General features: G+C 42.4%; 1 protein-coding gene across 3 annotated transcripts in view; it reads left to right on the top strand.

The window, feature by feature from the left end:
* Positions 1 to 18,018, top strand: part of Vps52 (vacuolar protein sorting 52) — a 275,681-nt gene that overhangs the window by 119,026 nt on the left and 138,637 nt on the right. For all 3 annotated transcript variants that reach the window (XM_080285720.1, XM_080285718.1, XM_080285719.1), the window contains exons 4-7: positions 624 to 799; positions 1,775 to 1,872; positions 2,059 to 2,212; positions 2,638 to 2,770. In XM_080285720.1, coding sequence (XP_080141846.1) covers positions 624 to 799; positions 1,775 to 1,872; positions 2,059 to 2,212; positions 2,638 to 2,770 — 561 coding nt within the window. The remainder of the gene's footprint in view (positions 1 to 623; positions 800 to 1,774; positions 1,873 to 2,058; positions 2,213 to 2,637; positions 2,771 to 18,018) is intronic.

Below are 18,018 nucleotides of genomic sequence, written 5' to 3'. Positions count from 1 at the left end.
TGGTGGTTAAGTGGGTAATTAAGATGCTCATTGGGATTGGGCTGATACAGATTTATATCCATGGGGTGGTTGGGATTTATTGCTCAGGTAATGTCACTTAGGGATGAGTGGGGCTGGTCACTATCATCTTTAATGTCAGGACCAACTTGCCTAGCCCCAGGCTTGTACGCTTCTCATGGGGCATCACTGGATTAGATTATGAATGAATGAACCATGCAACATTTTGCTTATTTTGTTTATTAATACACATGCCTCACTTCACCACAGTGAACAGTAAAAAACTGAAGTCCATGAAGATTGCTATAATTTGCAATAGCACTGGAGAAACTGTGTAGATTAGATGGTATCCAGCATTGAACATCATGGGTATATGATGTGAACCTCTGCTCCAGCTGAAATCTGAGGGTACAATGCTAGTGTCTGCATGCCAACACCCTTACCCCCCACTAAGGCCATGACCAACATCTTGGAGAACTTTGGTGTTGGTACCTTGTGTGGAAAATGAAAATTTCAGTAATACAATTTTCACTTCATCCTTGGATGGGAAAAAGAGGTCTGGATGATGATGATGATGATGATATGAATGTTGAGTATAATATTATGATGCTTCTCTGTTTGGACAGAACATGCAGGGTATGCTGGAAGGGTTCCTGACACACCTGTCCACAATAAGTCAAGAGATACAGTCACTGCAGGAACAGTCAGCCTCCATTAATGTCCAGCTTACTAACAGGAAGAAGGTTCACACTCAGTTGTCTGCCTTCATTGACCAGCTTATGGTGCCAGAGGTCATGATTCAGTGAGTAAGCTTCATACTGTACATATTTAAATGGAGAAGCTTACTGACCACAGATTTTTTTTTTTTTTTTTTTTTTTTTTGGGGGGGGGAGGGGAGGTTGTATTGTATACACTAACTATAAGTTATTTTATGAAAACTATTGGTACTCCATGATCCCTCAAACTAGAATATAAATATATTCCTTATTTAGAAAAAGATCAGTAGCAACTTTTGGTATTGGCTGTGTAAATGACTATAGAAACAGTTGTGTAAACAATAACTTCTGAAATAAGTCTGGTGGAACAGATTCTGGTTCTTCAAAAGTTTTCAGATTCTATGATTGCTGTTACAGTTATATTGGATAAGTTTGATAAATCTGTGGGTTAAATGAGCCATAAATAATCAATGGCAGAACAGGTAAGACAGAGAGGCCACAGTTTTGATAGTCTTAACACACTTGACATAGATACCATAATGTAAGTGATCTCATCTAAAGTTCCATAACGCTTGAGTTCTGATAAGAGACTAATTTGTTAACCCCTGCCACACTGCAGATCTCATATTAGGCACACTAAGGGTCTGCATGGGCCACGTTGCAAGCCCTGTATGAGGTACAGTTTAAATTGCTTGTATAACAGTGAATTAGGGAAGGTAAACTATTTTACAAAGAATCAGCTTGGTAGGGGTTAAATTATATTTTCAATATCATATACAATACTTAGCTTTTTTATTTTCTAAATGCATAATCAGTTTGAATAATAGAAAGTTGTTGAGTAACCTCTGTCTGTTTAGTTGTGCTTGTACTGTAATTTGTTAATGAGAGAGGAGATGAAGAAGCTGCCATTTTGCACAATGTAATATTTTGAATGTTTTATTTTCCTCCACGTATACTTGTCTCAGTGTTGTATTATAATTTTCTTGTTAATTTGAAGATAATATTTTGCAAAGTATGCTGAGAATGTATTTATAAATACTTTTCTTCGGTCACTTTTTCAGTCACATCCTGAATACTCCTGTGACAGATGAGCTTTTCATGCAGCAACTCAAGGCACTCAACCAAAAGATCAGATTCGTAAAAGAGCAAAATTTCAGAGGTTAGTAAATTGTGACTAATATTCTTTCCAGTGATTTATGGAGATAATATGAGTAGGCAGTCCTTTGCATGGTCCATTATTGCTTTGCCCTGACATGCTAAAGCAACCCATTACATTGTTAATGGAGTTTCATGTCGTTATACTGCAATTGTGACTGTTCACTCCTAAAACTTTGTTTAATTTCAGATGCTCACTCCTGTCAAGATGTTCAGGACATTGTGGACAAACTGACAGTAAAAGCAGTCAGCAAGATTCGAGAATATTTGTTACAGAAAGTGTACCAGTTTCGGAAGCCACTATCCAACTATCAGATCCCACAAAATGCCATGATCAAACACAAGTAAGGTGGAGTTTGTGTATGCTGCAGGAATATGATTACAATTATGGGTGACTCCATCAGATGAATAAATTCTGTGATATTTAGTCGCAGTATGGCATGTCAGTAGTGTAAACCACTGAAAAGGTTAAGAAACTGCTGGAAAGTTATTGCTTGTAATGACTTTCATACTAGCTTTATTAAATGGGTGATAAAGATGAATACAAGCATATGTAAATTGATGCAGAAGAGGAACCTTTCACAGTTTACTGAATGATATACTTATTCCTAAAGGATTCATATTGTTAACTCATATGTAACTGGTAGAGAGAAATCTGTGACATGAAGTATTTTTAGTCTCATTGCATTGATTAACCTTGATTATTGAATTGTTACTGTTGAAATGCCCTGTTCACTATTGTGGAGTGACACATCAATGTTTATTTCAGGTTTTTCTTTGAGTTCCTGTTGCTACATGCCAGGACTATTGCTGCTGAGGTTCATGATGAGTACATTGAGACCATGAGCAAAGTCTATAGCTCCTACTTCCAGTCATACACCAAGCAGCTGTGGAAACTACAGGTAGATTTATTGATATAGTTGATGTGTACAGGTACTAGTTGTAGTAGTAGCAGAGTAACCCCAGTCTGTCCGGCTGACCACACTTCTGCTGCAGCCCAGTCATCTCTGTAGAGCCATCCTGTGCAGTGAACCAATGTTCTCTTGTGGTGAGGTGCAAGGAAAATTGTGCAGGTTTAGCTCATGGATGGATACTGCATTTTTATTTCTTCACCCTGTTAACACTGGTACTGTAGGAGGCTCCACACCATCCTGCTATTTGGTTTTAAATTTACCACCCAGCATTGTAAATGGTTTCCTTGGTTATAGGAAGCCATTAGACATGTCACTATGTGTAGAATCATCAAAGGAAGAAACAGGTAGCACAGCATCAAGTGACGAGATGATAGACACCACCACCTACGACTTGTCTCTGCTAGTTTGGTACAGAAACCCCTCAGTAGTCTTTATGCTAACACATGAAAGAGATATGAAAGGCAACTGGAAAAACTGTTTTGAAAACATATGAAGAGGAATAATGAGAGCAGACCTGTAGTTTCCTTAGTTGAGACTGATTGTACGTAAAGACTGTAGTGCTTGAAGATGTGTCAGTGGCAGAAGTGAACAGCTCTGAAAAAGAGTCAAGGAATTGTACAGCAACAGGTATTGATGAGGTATTATGTGGAGACAAGTTTTGAGACAATGCAAGTACTGTAGCTGTGAGTGTGGTTTTCCCAGAAAGCCTTTAGGCTGTTATACCTAAAGGTGGTGCAAGTATTACTGTGATCTGTGTCTTGAATGCATGAATGAATAGTTATAGGGATCCCAAGAAGAATGTGGTAGGTGATGTACCAACTCATGTAGAAGGTTCTGCAGATAAGAGTAATGACCTGCAAAGGGTCTAGGGAGGTGACAGATAAGGAACAGTTCCTGTAGAGGATACTGTGCTTTATTTGTGGGAGCTACTCATCCAGGTCAGGGGGCACAGTTCATAGATGAATGAATGAATGGATGTCAGCTACCCTTCTTTCCATGCCAGATAGTGGGAAGGAGAAGTTACTCAGTCTTAAGACCTGGGTGGTGAACTCTTCCTCAATATTTCTTACTCTGCATGTATATTTTACCAAGGTGAGACATTGTTGTTATGCTGGTTATGAATGATTGTTTATTGTTGGTTTCTACAGATTGCTTGCATTTCCCTGTCGTGTCGTTTTGAGTGTAATTTCATATCACCTCATGTTTTCTTAGACCAGAGGCTTTTATCTTGTTGAGGTTTTCATCAGCCTGTGACACTGAGTTACGCACAGTAGCATTACATGACCCTTAGATTAGATTTCTCCAGAGTATGACAAGTATGAATGGTTTGTATTGATGTCAAAGCATTGATATATGAAGGAATTGGTGCATTGTAGGGGGACTGCTAGTTTCGGGGAGATGCAGAATGAATATTGATGATTAGCGAAATGGATCTGGACAACTTGTGGAATGCATATATGGATTGCTTAGTCAAGAATGCTAGAGAGGTGAGTGGTATGGCAGTAGTAACAATGAAGAAGAAAGGTACGGCATGGTGGGATGAAGAGGTCAAGAGAGCAGTGGAGGAAAAGAGGAAGAAGTGGCTAGAGTGGATTCAGGACAGGAGTTCAATTCGTTTCGTTTTCGTTTCGTTTTTAAAGGCTCCAACATGCTTGCATGTGTCGGCCTTGGTCACCTAATGGCGGCTCTCCACACTGCACGATCCATTGCAGCCTCCCTGTTCAGTCCCTTAACCCTGAGGTCACACTTAATGACCTCATCCCATGTCTTTCTCGGTCTACCTCTCATAACCCCACCCCCAATATTAACACTTCTCACCTTCCTCACCCAATTATTATCCACCATCCTCTCCACATGTCCAAACCATCTCAGTTGATATAAGAAAATATTTTGAAAACAAGAGGCACTTAAAGAGACAAGTGGAGGGAAAAATCAAGGAGGTAAATGATGATCTAGGAAGAAAAATGATTGCAAATTACTCTGAAAATATGAAGTTATGCTTGAAAGAGGTGCAGAAATGTAAAAGTGACAGTAGTAAGAAATGTGAAAATGTGAAGGATGTACCGTAAGTGGTAGATTATTAACCCATGAGGATGAAGTAGAGACAAGATGGAAAGATTATTTTGGAAGTCTGATGAATGGGAGTGGAAAGATCAGAGTGGCTGTAAACTTGACTGGATTTGGGGATGTGAAGAAAAGGAATGACGTGCCAGGAGTCGTGACACTCACACAGGTGAAGAGCACTGTGAAGCGGATGAAAAATGGGAAAGTGGCTGATGTTGATGAGGTGTATGCATAGATGATAAAGTGTTGTGGAGAGAGCAGAATCAAGCGCTTGGTGGAGATATGTAAGAAGACATGGATGAGTGAAACTGTGCCAGTAGAATGGAGAAAGGCTTTAATTGTACCCCTGTACAAAAATAGAGGTGAGTGAAGTGATTGCAAGAATTATTGTGGCATAAGTGTATTGAGTGCTGTAGGGAAAGCTCTCCTGAGATGGGCTCTGCACCTGGTGATTCTCTTACTACTCTACATCTGTCCATACCGAGGACAACCTCCCAAGCTTCCCCACATGCCAACCCCACAGGTGTCCATTCTTCAGGATCCTTTGTGGACCTTCTGTGAACAGCCCTGTCCATGTACAGAAATGGACAGTCCATTATCGACATCTGTGTCAGCCTCTTGCCTTGGCTTCTCTCCCTTCTCTCATCCCAGTGATGGCCCATCCATCTCTTCGCAGATTCCTTCTCTCCATGGAAAACTTCCAATTTCAAGCAGATGGTAGTGGACTTCGTCCCAGATGCTATTGGTCTCTGTGAGACTTCGTTGTCCCCACATCTCCGTCTGTCACTCCAGGGTTTTACCATCTGTCGAACTGATCATCAGGGTGTCGAGGATGGTCTAGCTGTTGCGGTCAGGGAGGACACACCTAGCTCAGTTCTGCTACTGACCTGGCCCCCTTGGGGACCACTGGAAGTTCTTGTGGTCCACCCATCCCTTGTGAAGGGATGGATCACTGTGGTAGTTTGCCACAACCCATTTAAGGACATTTGCCTAGAAGGACTCCAGACATTTCAAGGCCAGCTCCCTTCACCTTGCCTCCTGCTGGGTGATTTTAATGCCAGACATGCCCATTGGGATTCTTCTTGGTGCGGGATTCTGGCAACAGGTCGTGATCTTCCCTCTTCTAGTTTCTGTTGGAGAGCGGTCACTGTTCCCTACCAACCCCATTGGGGTTACAAACCCATATCAACTCGCATTCAGGCCTGCCTTCCATGCTTGATCTCTATGTGGGGGAGTCAGGTTTTGATGGCTCAGCCATTTGGACCAGCCCATATTTGGGGTCCAACCACCTTCCAATTATTCTGGATGTCCCTGGCCTTTCCCCACCTTGCCCTTCCCCACCTCATCCACATTGGATCCTTACACGAGGCTCCTGGTCCTCCTTCATGGCAGCCCTCAGTAATGCTGGGGCAATGCCTGGAGGGCCCTTAAATGACTATGTGACAGCCTTTACTTCCTCTGTGGTCTCGAACGGTGAGGCGACCTTCCACAGGTCCTCAGCATGTCCCTGAGACACCGCTACGGTTCCTTGGTGGTCAGAGGACTGCACCAGGGTTGTCCGCACTAGGTGGTCTTTCTGGAATGCCTGGCAGAGCTGTCCCTGCCCTACTCACCAAGACCCTCACCGCCATAGGGATGCGGATCGCAAGCAGACTCTTAACCAAGCTGGCCATGCTGCCTTGTCTGCTTTTTGCTCAACCCCTCTAGCTCACCATCCTGAACTTGGTCCTTCATTCAGGCAATGAAGGGTCTCCTTACCATCCCTCACATCCTCTGGTGAAGGAGGGTACCCTTCTGGTAGGCTTCTGAGACAAGGCTGCCTTCTTGGCCACCTGCTTCAGATCTCAGTTTGGTACCCCAGCTCCATTTCCAGGTCTCCAGTGCTGACTCAGGGTCACTCAGGCAGCCATCTCCCCCCACCCCCCAGCAGGCTTAGCCTCCCCTTTTACCCAGGCTTAACTCTGCTTTGCTCTTTGAACCTTACCACTGAAGAAAGCATGTGGCCCAGATTTTGTCCCCAGTGAGTTTTTGGTTCATCTCCCCCTCATCCAGCAGGTGTCTCTCTTAGACATATTTAATAACAGCTGGGCATCAGGGGTCTTCATGCTGGTTCGCACTTCCTTCCCTTCCCCAAGCCAGGGAGGGACCCCTCCTTTCCGGCTTCGTACCGGCCAGTAGCATTGCTTTCCAGTGTCTGAAGGTGCTTGAGTGGATAGTGTGCTGTCGGTCCTCCTGGTGGCTGGAGATGTTCCCCTCCCAGGGGAGGGGAACATCTGATATCCTCTTCCAGTTTGATCATCATATTCACCAGGCCTTCTGTCATCAGCAGATATTCTTGGCAGTCTTTGTCGATCTCTAGGGGGCCCTTGATTCTGCCTCCCGTGATGGGGTACTGTACAATTTGTGTTGTTTCGGTGTCATGGGCTCTGCACTTGCCTGGATACATAATTTTTTGGAGGAGTGATCCAGTAGCATTTCTCTTGGAGTCACTTACTCCTCCCCCAACCTATTGAGATGGTGGGTACCACAGGAGTCATGTCTCAGTCCCTTACTTTTTAATATGTTGATGTCTTATCTCCCTTATCATCCTGGAGTATCCATCCTAGTCTATGTTGATGATGTTTCCGTCCTCTGCAGTGCTGCCTCACTGTGGGAGGCCCAGCATTGTCTCCAACAAGCCATGGATGCTTTTACCACCCGGGCTGCAGACTGGGGCCTAATGGTCAATGCATACAGGAGTGCTCTCGTGTGCTTTGGCCATCGGAGGCTCCCCTCCATGCCGATGATTCAGCTTGCCGGAGAGTCTCTCACCCTACAGACCTGGCACAAGTTTCTGGGCCTCCATTTGGATGGCCCATGTCTCACCTGGGCCCTCTGCATCAACCATCTTCGATCAGCATACCACAGGTGCCTAGACATTATGAAGTGTGTAGTCGGAGTTTGCTGGGGTGCCGATCACAGCGCTCACCTTTGCCTATATCTGGCATTCATTGGCAGCAAGATTTCTTATGGATCCTTTCTCAATGGGTTGGCTGCCCAGACCCACTTTAAGAAGTTGGATGTTGTTCAGAACACTGCACTCCGCATTGCTCTAGGTGCCTTTAGGTCTACCCCTGTTATTTCCAGTGCCATTCCTTAGGTCAGCATATGTGGTTGTGACACACAGATCTTCATCAACATGGATTCCTCTCTTCATAGAGACCCTTTCAGAATTTACACAAATGGGTCCCACTCCCCTCCATCTTCCTTTGCCTCAGCAGCCTACTTTGAGGACCTTTCCATGTACCAAACTTGGTCATTTAGTGGACAATATGATGTTCTGATTGCAGAACTCCTTGCCATCCTCCAGGCCCTTGAATATGTATGGACCCTCCTTCACCCCCAGCTGGTGGTTTTATGTACCGACTCACATTCCTGCCTTACCCTTCTCCTCTCAGATTATCCTGTGACTTATATTAGGATTGTCCGTGCTGTTGTGGAGCACTTCCTCCTTGCTATTCCTCCCTGGCACTTCCACCTTCCATGGATTCCCTCGCATGTGGGAATCCATGGCAGTGAAGTGGGCACTGACCTCAAATACATTGGTACATGTGGCACTAGATACTGCTGCATTCCCTAACCTGGCACGCAGTGCCTGCGTGTCACATTAGAATGCGACTCATGGTACCTACCTCCCTGCTTCCCACCTGGGGTGTTTTCACTCTGACTCCTCTGCACAACCTTGACTCACCATCCCTGTCAGGACATTGATATAGCCATCACCAGGTTAATGTTGGGCCACATAGACCTCACAAGTCACCTGTACTGTTTGGGTATGATAAATTACCCTTGGTGTCAATGGTGTCCTCAGGTTAAAGAAACCATAGAACATTTCATGTTATGGTGCCGTAGGTTCCACTCCCTTCGCACACTTTTGAAAGATCGTCTAGCTTCTTTGGGAGTTTTCAACCTGTCTCTCCACATCCTCCTAGAGTGAGGTATTGGTGATCCTCGGTTACGATGGGTCGTGCGGTACACATCTGACTTTATTCGAAAATCTAGGCAGCTCGCCCGAATATAACGTAAGGACCTAATCAATCTCCATTGGAAGGGCAGTGGGCCATAGTCTTGGCTGCATCCCCTAAACCTACAAGAAAGAGAAGAAGAAGGTGTAGGGAGGGTATATGGAAGAATTATTATAAAGTAAGAGATATATCAGAAGGCTTAGCGAGTGATGAACAGGATGGCTTTAGGAGTGGCAGAGGATGTGTGGATCAGATATTTGCATTGAGACAGATAGTGGAGAAGAGTTGTGAGAAGGACTGTAAGGTGTTTAGGGCAATTGTGGATCTGGAAAGAGCATACAACAAAGTAGACAGAGAAGAATTGTGGAAGGTTTTTGCGTGGGTGCAGTGTAGATGGTAAACTGCTAGGTGCCGTCAAGAGTTTTTATGACAGTAGTGAAGCATGTGTAAAGGTAAACAGGCATCTAAGTGAATGGTTCACGATTAATGTGGGTGTGCAGCAAGTTTGTGTGACGTCCCCATAGTTGTTCAGTATACTATATATATGGATGGGGTGATGAGAGAAGTAAAAACACGAGTAATGGAGAGAGGGATGACATTGGTAATGAATGGTGATGGATGGAATATCTTAAATTTGATGTATGCTGATGATGCTGCAAGCAGTACTACTTGCAAATACTGGGTAATAGACTACCCGTAGTGCAGAGTTGTGTAGATGTCCGTAAGCATCGTCTCTTGAGATTATATGTAGGAAAGAGTAAATTGATGGTTATTGAGAAAGAAGGTGGCTCCCAGTGTGATGTTACAATGAATGGAGAGACTGGAATTGGCGAGAGAGTTCAAGTAACTGGGTATGATGATAGAAATGAGATGAAAATGTGCTAAAGAAGTGGAAAGTAGAGTGACATAAAGAAGGATAATAGCAGGCACTATGAAGGTGTTGATAAGAAACAGATGCTTGAGTGTTGCAGCTGCACGAGGCTTATATGAAGGAGTGTTAGTTCCAACTTCATCATATGGGTTTGAGACTATGGTGTGGCATGAAAATGAAAAGTCAGAAGTAAGAGCAGTGGAGACAGGAGTGTTGAGGAATGTATGTGGAGTACAGAGAGTGGATAGGATACGAAATAAGGAGTGTTAGTGCCAACTTCAACATATGGGTATAGGACTATGGTGTGGCATGAAAATGAAAAGTCAGGACTAAGAGCAGTGGAGATGGGACTGTTCAGGAATGTATGGGGAGTACAAAGAGTGGATAGGATACAAAATACTGTAATGTGATTTGTGAAAGATGTGGAGTGAGGAAGTCTGTGGACACCAGAATCGAAGAGAGTGTACTGGGATTGTATGGTCATGTAGAGAGAATAGATGGCAATAGAGTGGTGAAAAAGTATATCTTAGCGAATTTGAGGGAGGGAGGAGGCGAGGTAGGCCAAGAAGAAGGTGGAGAGATACGGTGGATGAGTGTGTGAGGAAATGAGGTATGGAAGTTGGTGAGGCCAAGAGACTGACAAGAGATCGAGCTGGCTGGGTGAATCTTGTGCAGAGAAGCACATGACTGGGGATTTGGCACCCCTTTTTAACATGACAGCATTCAAATTGATTGTATCAGATAGGTATATGCGAAGCTACAGTATGTGGTAAAACCTTTTGAATCGGATGGAGCGAGGATTCCATGTGTTTGAATGATGAGTGAATGGAAGCGTGGCTTATTGAATAGACTGTTTTTGCTCAGCTGGTTATAATGACATCATGGTGTAAACATCCGCGTGTGGCATTCATCTTGGTAGAGAGCTCTTCATATGTTGAAGCTGTCCTTGTGGGACCATCCCTGTGCTAGACATATGACAACAGAATGTGCTATATTTTCCTTATCAGCCACTCAAAGATTTGACATTTTAACTTGTTTTCCCTTTGACCTTTTGTGGGTAATAAATATCCCAACCTAACCATCATTTTGCAGTGATTTCTTGGGGTGGTTGATACAGAAATTATATCGTGCTGTTAACAGTGTTCATTAATGTATTGAGCCATAACCTTACTGAGCTCAACTGACCAAAGGAAGAAGATATAAACAAATTAAGCACTGTAATGCTATAGGCTATTAGCATTGTATGTCATCATCATCATCATCATCATCTAATCCAATGTTGCCCCATGAGGAGTGTAAGAGCCTGGGGCTAGGCAAGTTGGTCCTGACATTTAAGATGAGCGACCAGCCTCACTTGTCCTTGATTGGCATTACATGAGCAATAAACCCCAACCATCCCTTGGACATAAACCTGCACTGCCTCAATCCGATTGGATGCCGCAATTACCCACCAAACCACCAGGTGCCATAATTTGGTAAAATGATTACCACCCAGCATAGTAAATGGTTTTCTAATGTACAGGGAACCATTTGGCTTTTCGCTCAGTGTAGAGTCACCTGTAGACAGGAGGAAGAGAAAAGAATGAGGGAAAGAGGGACAAGAGGAAGGAAGAAATGAAGGTAGGAAGAGAGGAAAAGGCAGGCACCTGAAGGCAGCACTACATCAAGTGAGTGGATGGTGAGCGCCCTTACCTACCACAACCATTGCATGTTAAGGATGAATATACGTAGCTACCACAGTTAATCCAGATAAATGTTCAGAATAGCTCTGCATTTTTTTTTTTAAATAATAATAAATAAACACTAAAACCCTATTAATATGGCTAAATGTACCATTACAGAGGAGAGGAAATGCCTCTTTTCCTCTTAAAACTTCAGACACCTAACCTAACTTTCATCCGTACATCCTAATTCAGGTAAAAAAAAAAAAAAAAAAAAAAAAAAAAAATTGCAACAGAAATGAACATCAGTATCGTTCAGAACACATCAGCATCCATGGTATAAAACCTAGTATGCATTTCCATATGCCTTTTTTATACCTAAATTTGAGTGTTAGGATGAAAGTTAGGTTAGTTCTTTTTAAGTTTTAAATGGAAAAACAGACATTTCCTCTCTTTTTTAATGGCACGTTTGTTCGTAACATGGGGAAAGAAACACACAAAAAATGATACATATCTCTTCTGAACATTTACCGATCTATAAAGATATCTGCATATTTTATTGAGAATCTCAATTTGTTCTTCATTCGGTAGAATCTGGCAGACAGGGAAGTTTATTTTTTTTTATTTTTTTTTTTCTTTAAACTATAAAGATTTTTTGTCATAGAATTTTTAGTGAACACCTGAAAACAAGAATTCATCAAGTAGGCAAGCTGTGGGGTCAACAGAAACAGCATGTTATATCTGCAAGGTTGGGCATTCCAAAGAAGTTTAAGTGTGACAGCTATATCTAGTCAGTTGTAACTAATGCCCCAGAAAATTAGCAGTAAATTCGGACCCTGGTAGATTCGGCCAGGTAAGTGCAGCCTATTGCTAGTCAGTCTGAACTTATCAGGGTCAGTTCAGACCATATACAGCAAAGTAATTATTTATGACACTGTCATACATGCCAAAAGAAATAGTCTAACTGATTATGATTATGTTCAGGGTTCAGCATTTGCACATGCAACATCCTAGAAAACCACAAATTCCTTCTCTCAGCAGTTTTTCATGTGCTTCTCCTTGGTTTTGCACGATCTTTGGTATGCGAAAAAAAAAGATGCACCAGGAAGTTTGTTGGTGTTACTACATACTGTTATACAGCGAAAGCGTGGCATGCTTAACTTTTCTCTTAGCCCTTAACTGCGGGGTGTCACTTTTGTGACGCAAGGGATCATACTGCAGGGCATCACTTTTGTGATTCTGTGTTATTTTGAATTCGCCCGGGCTTTCAAGTGGTGGCTTGTATCATCTATCAGTACTACCTGTGTCCAGCTATACTCAGTTCTGCTAATGTCATCTGTACTCCCATCCACTGTTGACAATTTAGCCATTTTTCTCCTGTCCTTGACTCCCCACCTTACCTCCCCTCCATTACCCTCTCCTCCCGCCTGCCCAGCTGTGCCGCACCACACAAATTCTGGACGGATTTTTCCACTTATTTTATCCATTGAAATGTGACCTATGCCGTATTCTTTTACATAATAATATATAAAAGAAAGAGAAAAGGTAATTGATACTGCCATACATGTGGAATGAGCTAATTAGCACCTGGCAACACCCCACGTGCACTCATTCGCTAATTTTCCCTGTTTATTTACCCTTGATATATGTCGTATGACCTGTTCTCGTACCAAAAATATAAGTAATCCCTCCAGTATCCGTTGTAATAGGGCCAAAGGCATGTCTGGATAGTGGTTTTGTCTGGATATTGGTCCCCAGCCTTGGACTTATACTTATTGACCCTAACCTACCCTGAATCAGAAAAACACCTACATACCTCCCTACCGGACATGCATAGCACCTATTTAAGACCTTATTCACACCAATAAGGGACACAAAAGAGTCAAATAAATGCAAAGGAAACACAAAATTAGGTTTCAGAGATGAGGTCTTTATAGTGGGAACCAGCCTTATGGACTAGTACTTATGGACTCCAACCGGACATGACTTACTGTACATAACTCTCAACCGCACATGCACAGCACCTGTTTAAGACCATATTCACACCAATAAGGGACATAAAACAGTGAAATACAATGCAAAAGAAACACAAAATGAGGTTTCAGAGATGAGGTCTGTATAGTGGCCAACAGCCTCATGGACTTGTACGTATGGACTCTAACCGGACATGAGGTTTCAGAAATGATGTCTGTATAATGGGCACAAGCCTTATGGACTTGTACTTATGGACTCCAACTGGACATGATTTACCAACTGTACAGAACTCTCAACTGGACATGCATAGCACCTGTTTAAGACCCTGTCCACACCAATAAGGTGAGGAAACAAAATCCGATTTTTTTTCCTATTTTTTTTCGGATTTTTTGCGTCTTTTGGGCAATTTGGGATAAAAAAGGTCAGAATCATAATGTCTGGATATTGGGGTAGTCCGGATATTGGGCGTCCGGATATTATAGTGATTACTGTATATGAGAAAGGAAGGGAGAAATCTAAGTGATGTTTACATTCACCTGGAACTACCTAATTTATTATGTATTGTCTAGAATTCCTGCCAATCATTTTGTAGCATATAACTTAGCAACTGTCACCAGGCGGACATTGTCAACCCTTCCCTGCCTCTAGGCAACATCATTCAGTTTACTGTCGTCTTTCAAGGTGAAACCATGTCCGATTTGCGCCTGTCCTTAGCCCTCTGCAAAGGTCCCTGTGACCTCTACCCCTACTAAACCTCGTGTGGGAAGGGGTAAAGGGCTAAGTGACTCTCCTGTGGAATGTGAACTGGCAAATGTCAGTGATAATGATGGGCAGTGACTACGATCTTTCTGGTGACTCTAAAACAGTGCAAGTGGAAACGTAAATACTGTAATGTGTAAATAGCAAGTGAAAGCAATGGATGTAAATATGATTGAACAGTGGAATATAGTTTTATAAGGTACTGCATGTGACAGTGCATAACATAGAGTAAATAAAATAGAAGTGTGAATATTGAAAATACAATAGAAAATGTAAATAGAAATGTAAATGATTAGTAATATAAGAATATGAGTACAAATACTTGAAGTAATGACAGTGAAAGTGAAACCTTTTCTCTCTACGTACTTTACTGAACGAGAAATTGAATGCCTGGAGTGAAAATAAACTACTATTACTGAAGGAAACTTATGGATAAATACTGTAGATATATATAAGTGTAATAAAGTAATAGGAATATAAAGTGTGAGTGAGTTTATGAATAATAAATGACAGAATACCAGCGGGGAACGAGCACGTGTGGGAAGCTCGTACGCGCTCGTAATTTACATTGCTTTCACAGTGTTTTTTTTTGGAGTATGGATTCCAAACAACTTGAAAATGATAGAATAGTGTTTGTAGTGATATTATCTGGCAGTGGTAGTCATATTGCGGAGTGTCGGGAAGTGTAAAGTGGAGACTTCGTTACCCAACTTCAGAAGTCTCCACAAGTCCTATGGTTGTCAACGAAGGCTCAACAAGCATCCCAGGAGAAAGCTGAAGGTATGTGGCATATGCATATATAATTTTAATATTCTAGGACTAATAACTGATTTTTGGCAAATATTTTTAAAAAGTCAGTCTGAGCACGAATATCTCCACGGGAGGCACAAGGAGTGGCTAAAACATCCCCGTGGTGTAGGGGTTAAAGAAGAGCAAAACTCATCCAAATGGTGAAAAACAACCAAAATTGCTGGAGTTCTCACAGTTCTTCCGTTTGCAAACAGTCGGCTGTTCAACTAACATGGCTGCAGAGCACAGAGCGACGTCAGAGTGATGTAGAGAGAAAACCCACAATTAGGCAAACCTTGGCTGTCTTGACACTGCTGCTCCTAACCCTGCCCTAGGGTCAGAAAAGAGGTCCAGATGATGATGATGATGATGATGACTTGGAGAAAGATTCTACAGTAACCATGGATTATTTGTGAATGTTGCTGTGGCATTAGCATGAGGTCATGAATTTTATGTAAAACTGCATATGTGTGGTGTTCCTTCCAGACAGGGAACCAGTTCACAGGTGAGCAGATGCCAGAGTTACACTGCAAGGTTATGAAACATCTGCCTTAACCACTTCACAATTTTGCCATACTGTATTTTTCATCTTATTCTTCCTGTGTTCAGATTATCTCGTTCTGTTAGTTGAGACTTTTCAAACAGGAGTGCTGTAGATACAGTCCTCAATACTTTATTCAGTACAAGTGTTAAATAAAGCTGTGAAGGTATCAAGATTAATATGTTAAAAGACAGCACCAAATGGAAGGGGTTAATTATCCATCTCACACAGAAAGTTCAGGAAAAAAAAAAAAGATGTTTCTCTGGTAATGATTCTTTTGTGGTGGGTGAAGTATGTGAACCTGTGTTTGTATAGACCAGTGCTTCCCAAACTTTTTTGGCCGCGACCCTGAACACAGAATTTTTTTGACCTGGCAATCTTGAGGGCGGAAACATAGTTTCAGTGTTTCTTCATTTAGTTTTGTCCAATGAAATTTAATGAATTAAACTAGTTTCCTCCCCCAGACTCTCATTGATGCTTTATTTCCAGAATTTTGATGTAAATATCTTTGCTCTGTTTTTTACTGTTGACATTTATTTATTTATTTATTTTTTTTTTTTATTTTTTTTTTTTCAAACCATCTCACAACCCTCAGGAGCATCCTTGCAACCCTCATTTGAGCCATGACCATGGGCTTGATAACCTCTGGTATACATCCTCATGGAAGGTCTGTCCAAAAAGAAACCAAACTTTTTAAACAGTGCACCAACTACCAATTGTATCATGATTGCAACACTAGCCGCATGACACCACATCACTTAGTCGTTAAGGTACACACACATGACTGAATGTGTATTTAGTTTACTTGGCAAATTTTCTACTATCTCTTCTGTTGTGTGAAATCAGTGACCTTTCAGGGTGGATTTCTACTGGGAGAGGGGGGGGGGGGTCTGCAGGGGCCAAATCCAGAGAGTAGGGCAGCTGGGGGACGGTAGTCATTTCGTTCTTAGACAAAAAGTTAGATTTTTTTTTTTTTTAATGCAAGAAAGAAGGAGCCCAAGGCCAGGAGCCCACAAACCGTTCCTTCCAAGAAAAAACAGAAACAATACAAAAGAGAGCCAAATTCAAGATCTGTTCATTTTGAGATGCCTGGACACACTGTTTTTTAAAGATTGGAGATCAGAGGAAGTAGGAAATGCGAACAGAGGAAGACAGTTCCAGAGTTGACCTGTTGCATAAATGAAGGACTGGGAGTAACAGTTAACTCCTGCATTAGAGAGTTGGACAAAAAAGAGATGAGAGTTTGTTGCTAGACTTGTGCTACGCACCCATCTTAGAGGTAGAGGGATGCAAACAGACAGTTCAAAGGAGCAGTGACCATGGATGTAACGATTGAAAAGAGATAAAGATGCAACAGTGCGGCGAAGAGACAGAGGTTGAAGGGAGCCAGTAAGAGGAGGAGAGTTGATAAGATGAAAAGCCTTTGACTCCACCCTATTGAGAAGAGCTGTATGTGGGGAGCCTCCCCACACATAAGAGTTGTACTCTAAACAGGGGCGAATAAAACCCGTGTATAAAGTCAACAATTGTGCAGGGGTAAAGAAGGTACGGAGTCGGCTTAGCACACCTAATCTCTTGGAAGCAGATTTTACAAGAAATGTAATATGATCTTTCCAAGACAGGTCCCGAGTGAATGAAATCCCAAGCATGTTCAAGGATGATGCAGGATTGAGCTGGATATTATTAAACATTAGTGGGTACTCCTGTGGAAGATTGTGTTGGGTTGCTAGGTGTAAAAACTGAGTTTTTGATTAATTAAAAACAAGATTATTTTTACCCCAGTCAGAGATACGAGCCAAGTCAGACATTAGGTGTGCCAAAGCCCCATCCCTTGTTTGTTGAAGTAACTGCTGAGATGGACATTGCGGGAACCGAATGGAAAGGTGTAGGGTGAAGTCATCAGCGTATGAGTGGATAGGGTTAGATGTACAGCTTAGAAGATCATTGATGAATAAAAGAAAGAGTTGATGATAGGACAGAGCCCTGAGGAACACTACTGTTGATAGATCTAGGAGAAGAACGATGGCTGTCTACAGCATTGACTATAGAATGACCAGAAAAGAAGCTATAAATGAAGGCACAGATAGAAGCATAGAAACGTTGAGAGGGTAGTTTGAAAATTAAAGATTTATGCCAGACTCGATTGAAAGCCTTTGAGATGTCAAGTGCAGTGGCAAAGGTTTCTCCAAAGTCTCGAAAGGAGGATCATCACATGAGCAGGTGCAAAAGTTGTCATTGTACAGCATTGAAGTTTTGTTTTTCCTTGCTTCAGGCCTCTTCCTTCGCACTGCCTCCGTCAGACTCTTCAGGACATCCAAGAAAATTCATTATTGACTCTCTGATCTGATAAATTACCAATATGCTGGGATTCGAACCAGGGACTCTCAGGTGAGAGCCAGGCAGCATACCACTACACCACGACCAGGTAAAAGTTAACTCACGTTGTCACAATCTTGTAACCAACGTCCCTCCGCCCCCACTGTGGGCATCAAGAGGATGAGTTAACCCCCTGGCACTCGGGCAAGTAGATGCTTTTAATCTATCCCAAGCACTTACGGCAAGTCGGAATGAAG

Source organism: Coenobita brevimanus, chromosome 107 (assembly GCF_032717465.1).
Source record: "Coenobita brevimanus isolate Jiangsu-jjx chromosome 107, ASM3271746v2, whole genome shotgun sequence".
Lineage (NCBI taxonomy): Eukaryota > Metazoa > Arthropoda > Malacostraca > Decapoda > Coenobitidae > Coenobita > Coenobita brevimanus.
Note: the sequence above shows the minus strand (reverse complement) of the source record. Positions and strands in the feature narration are given on the sequence as shown.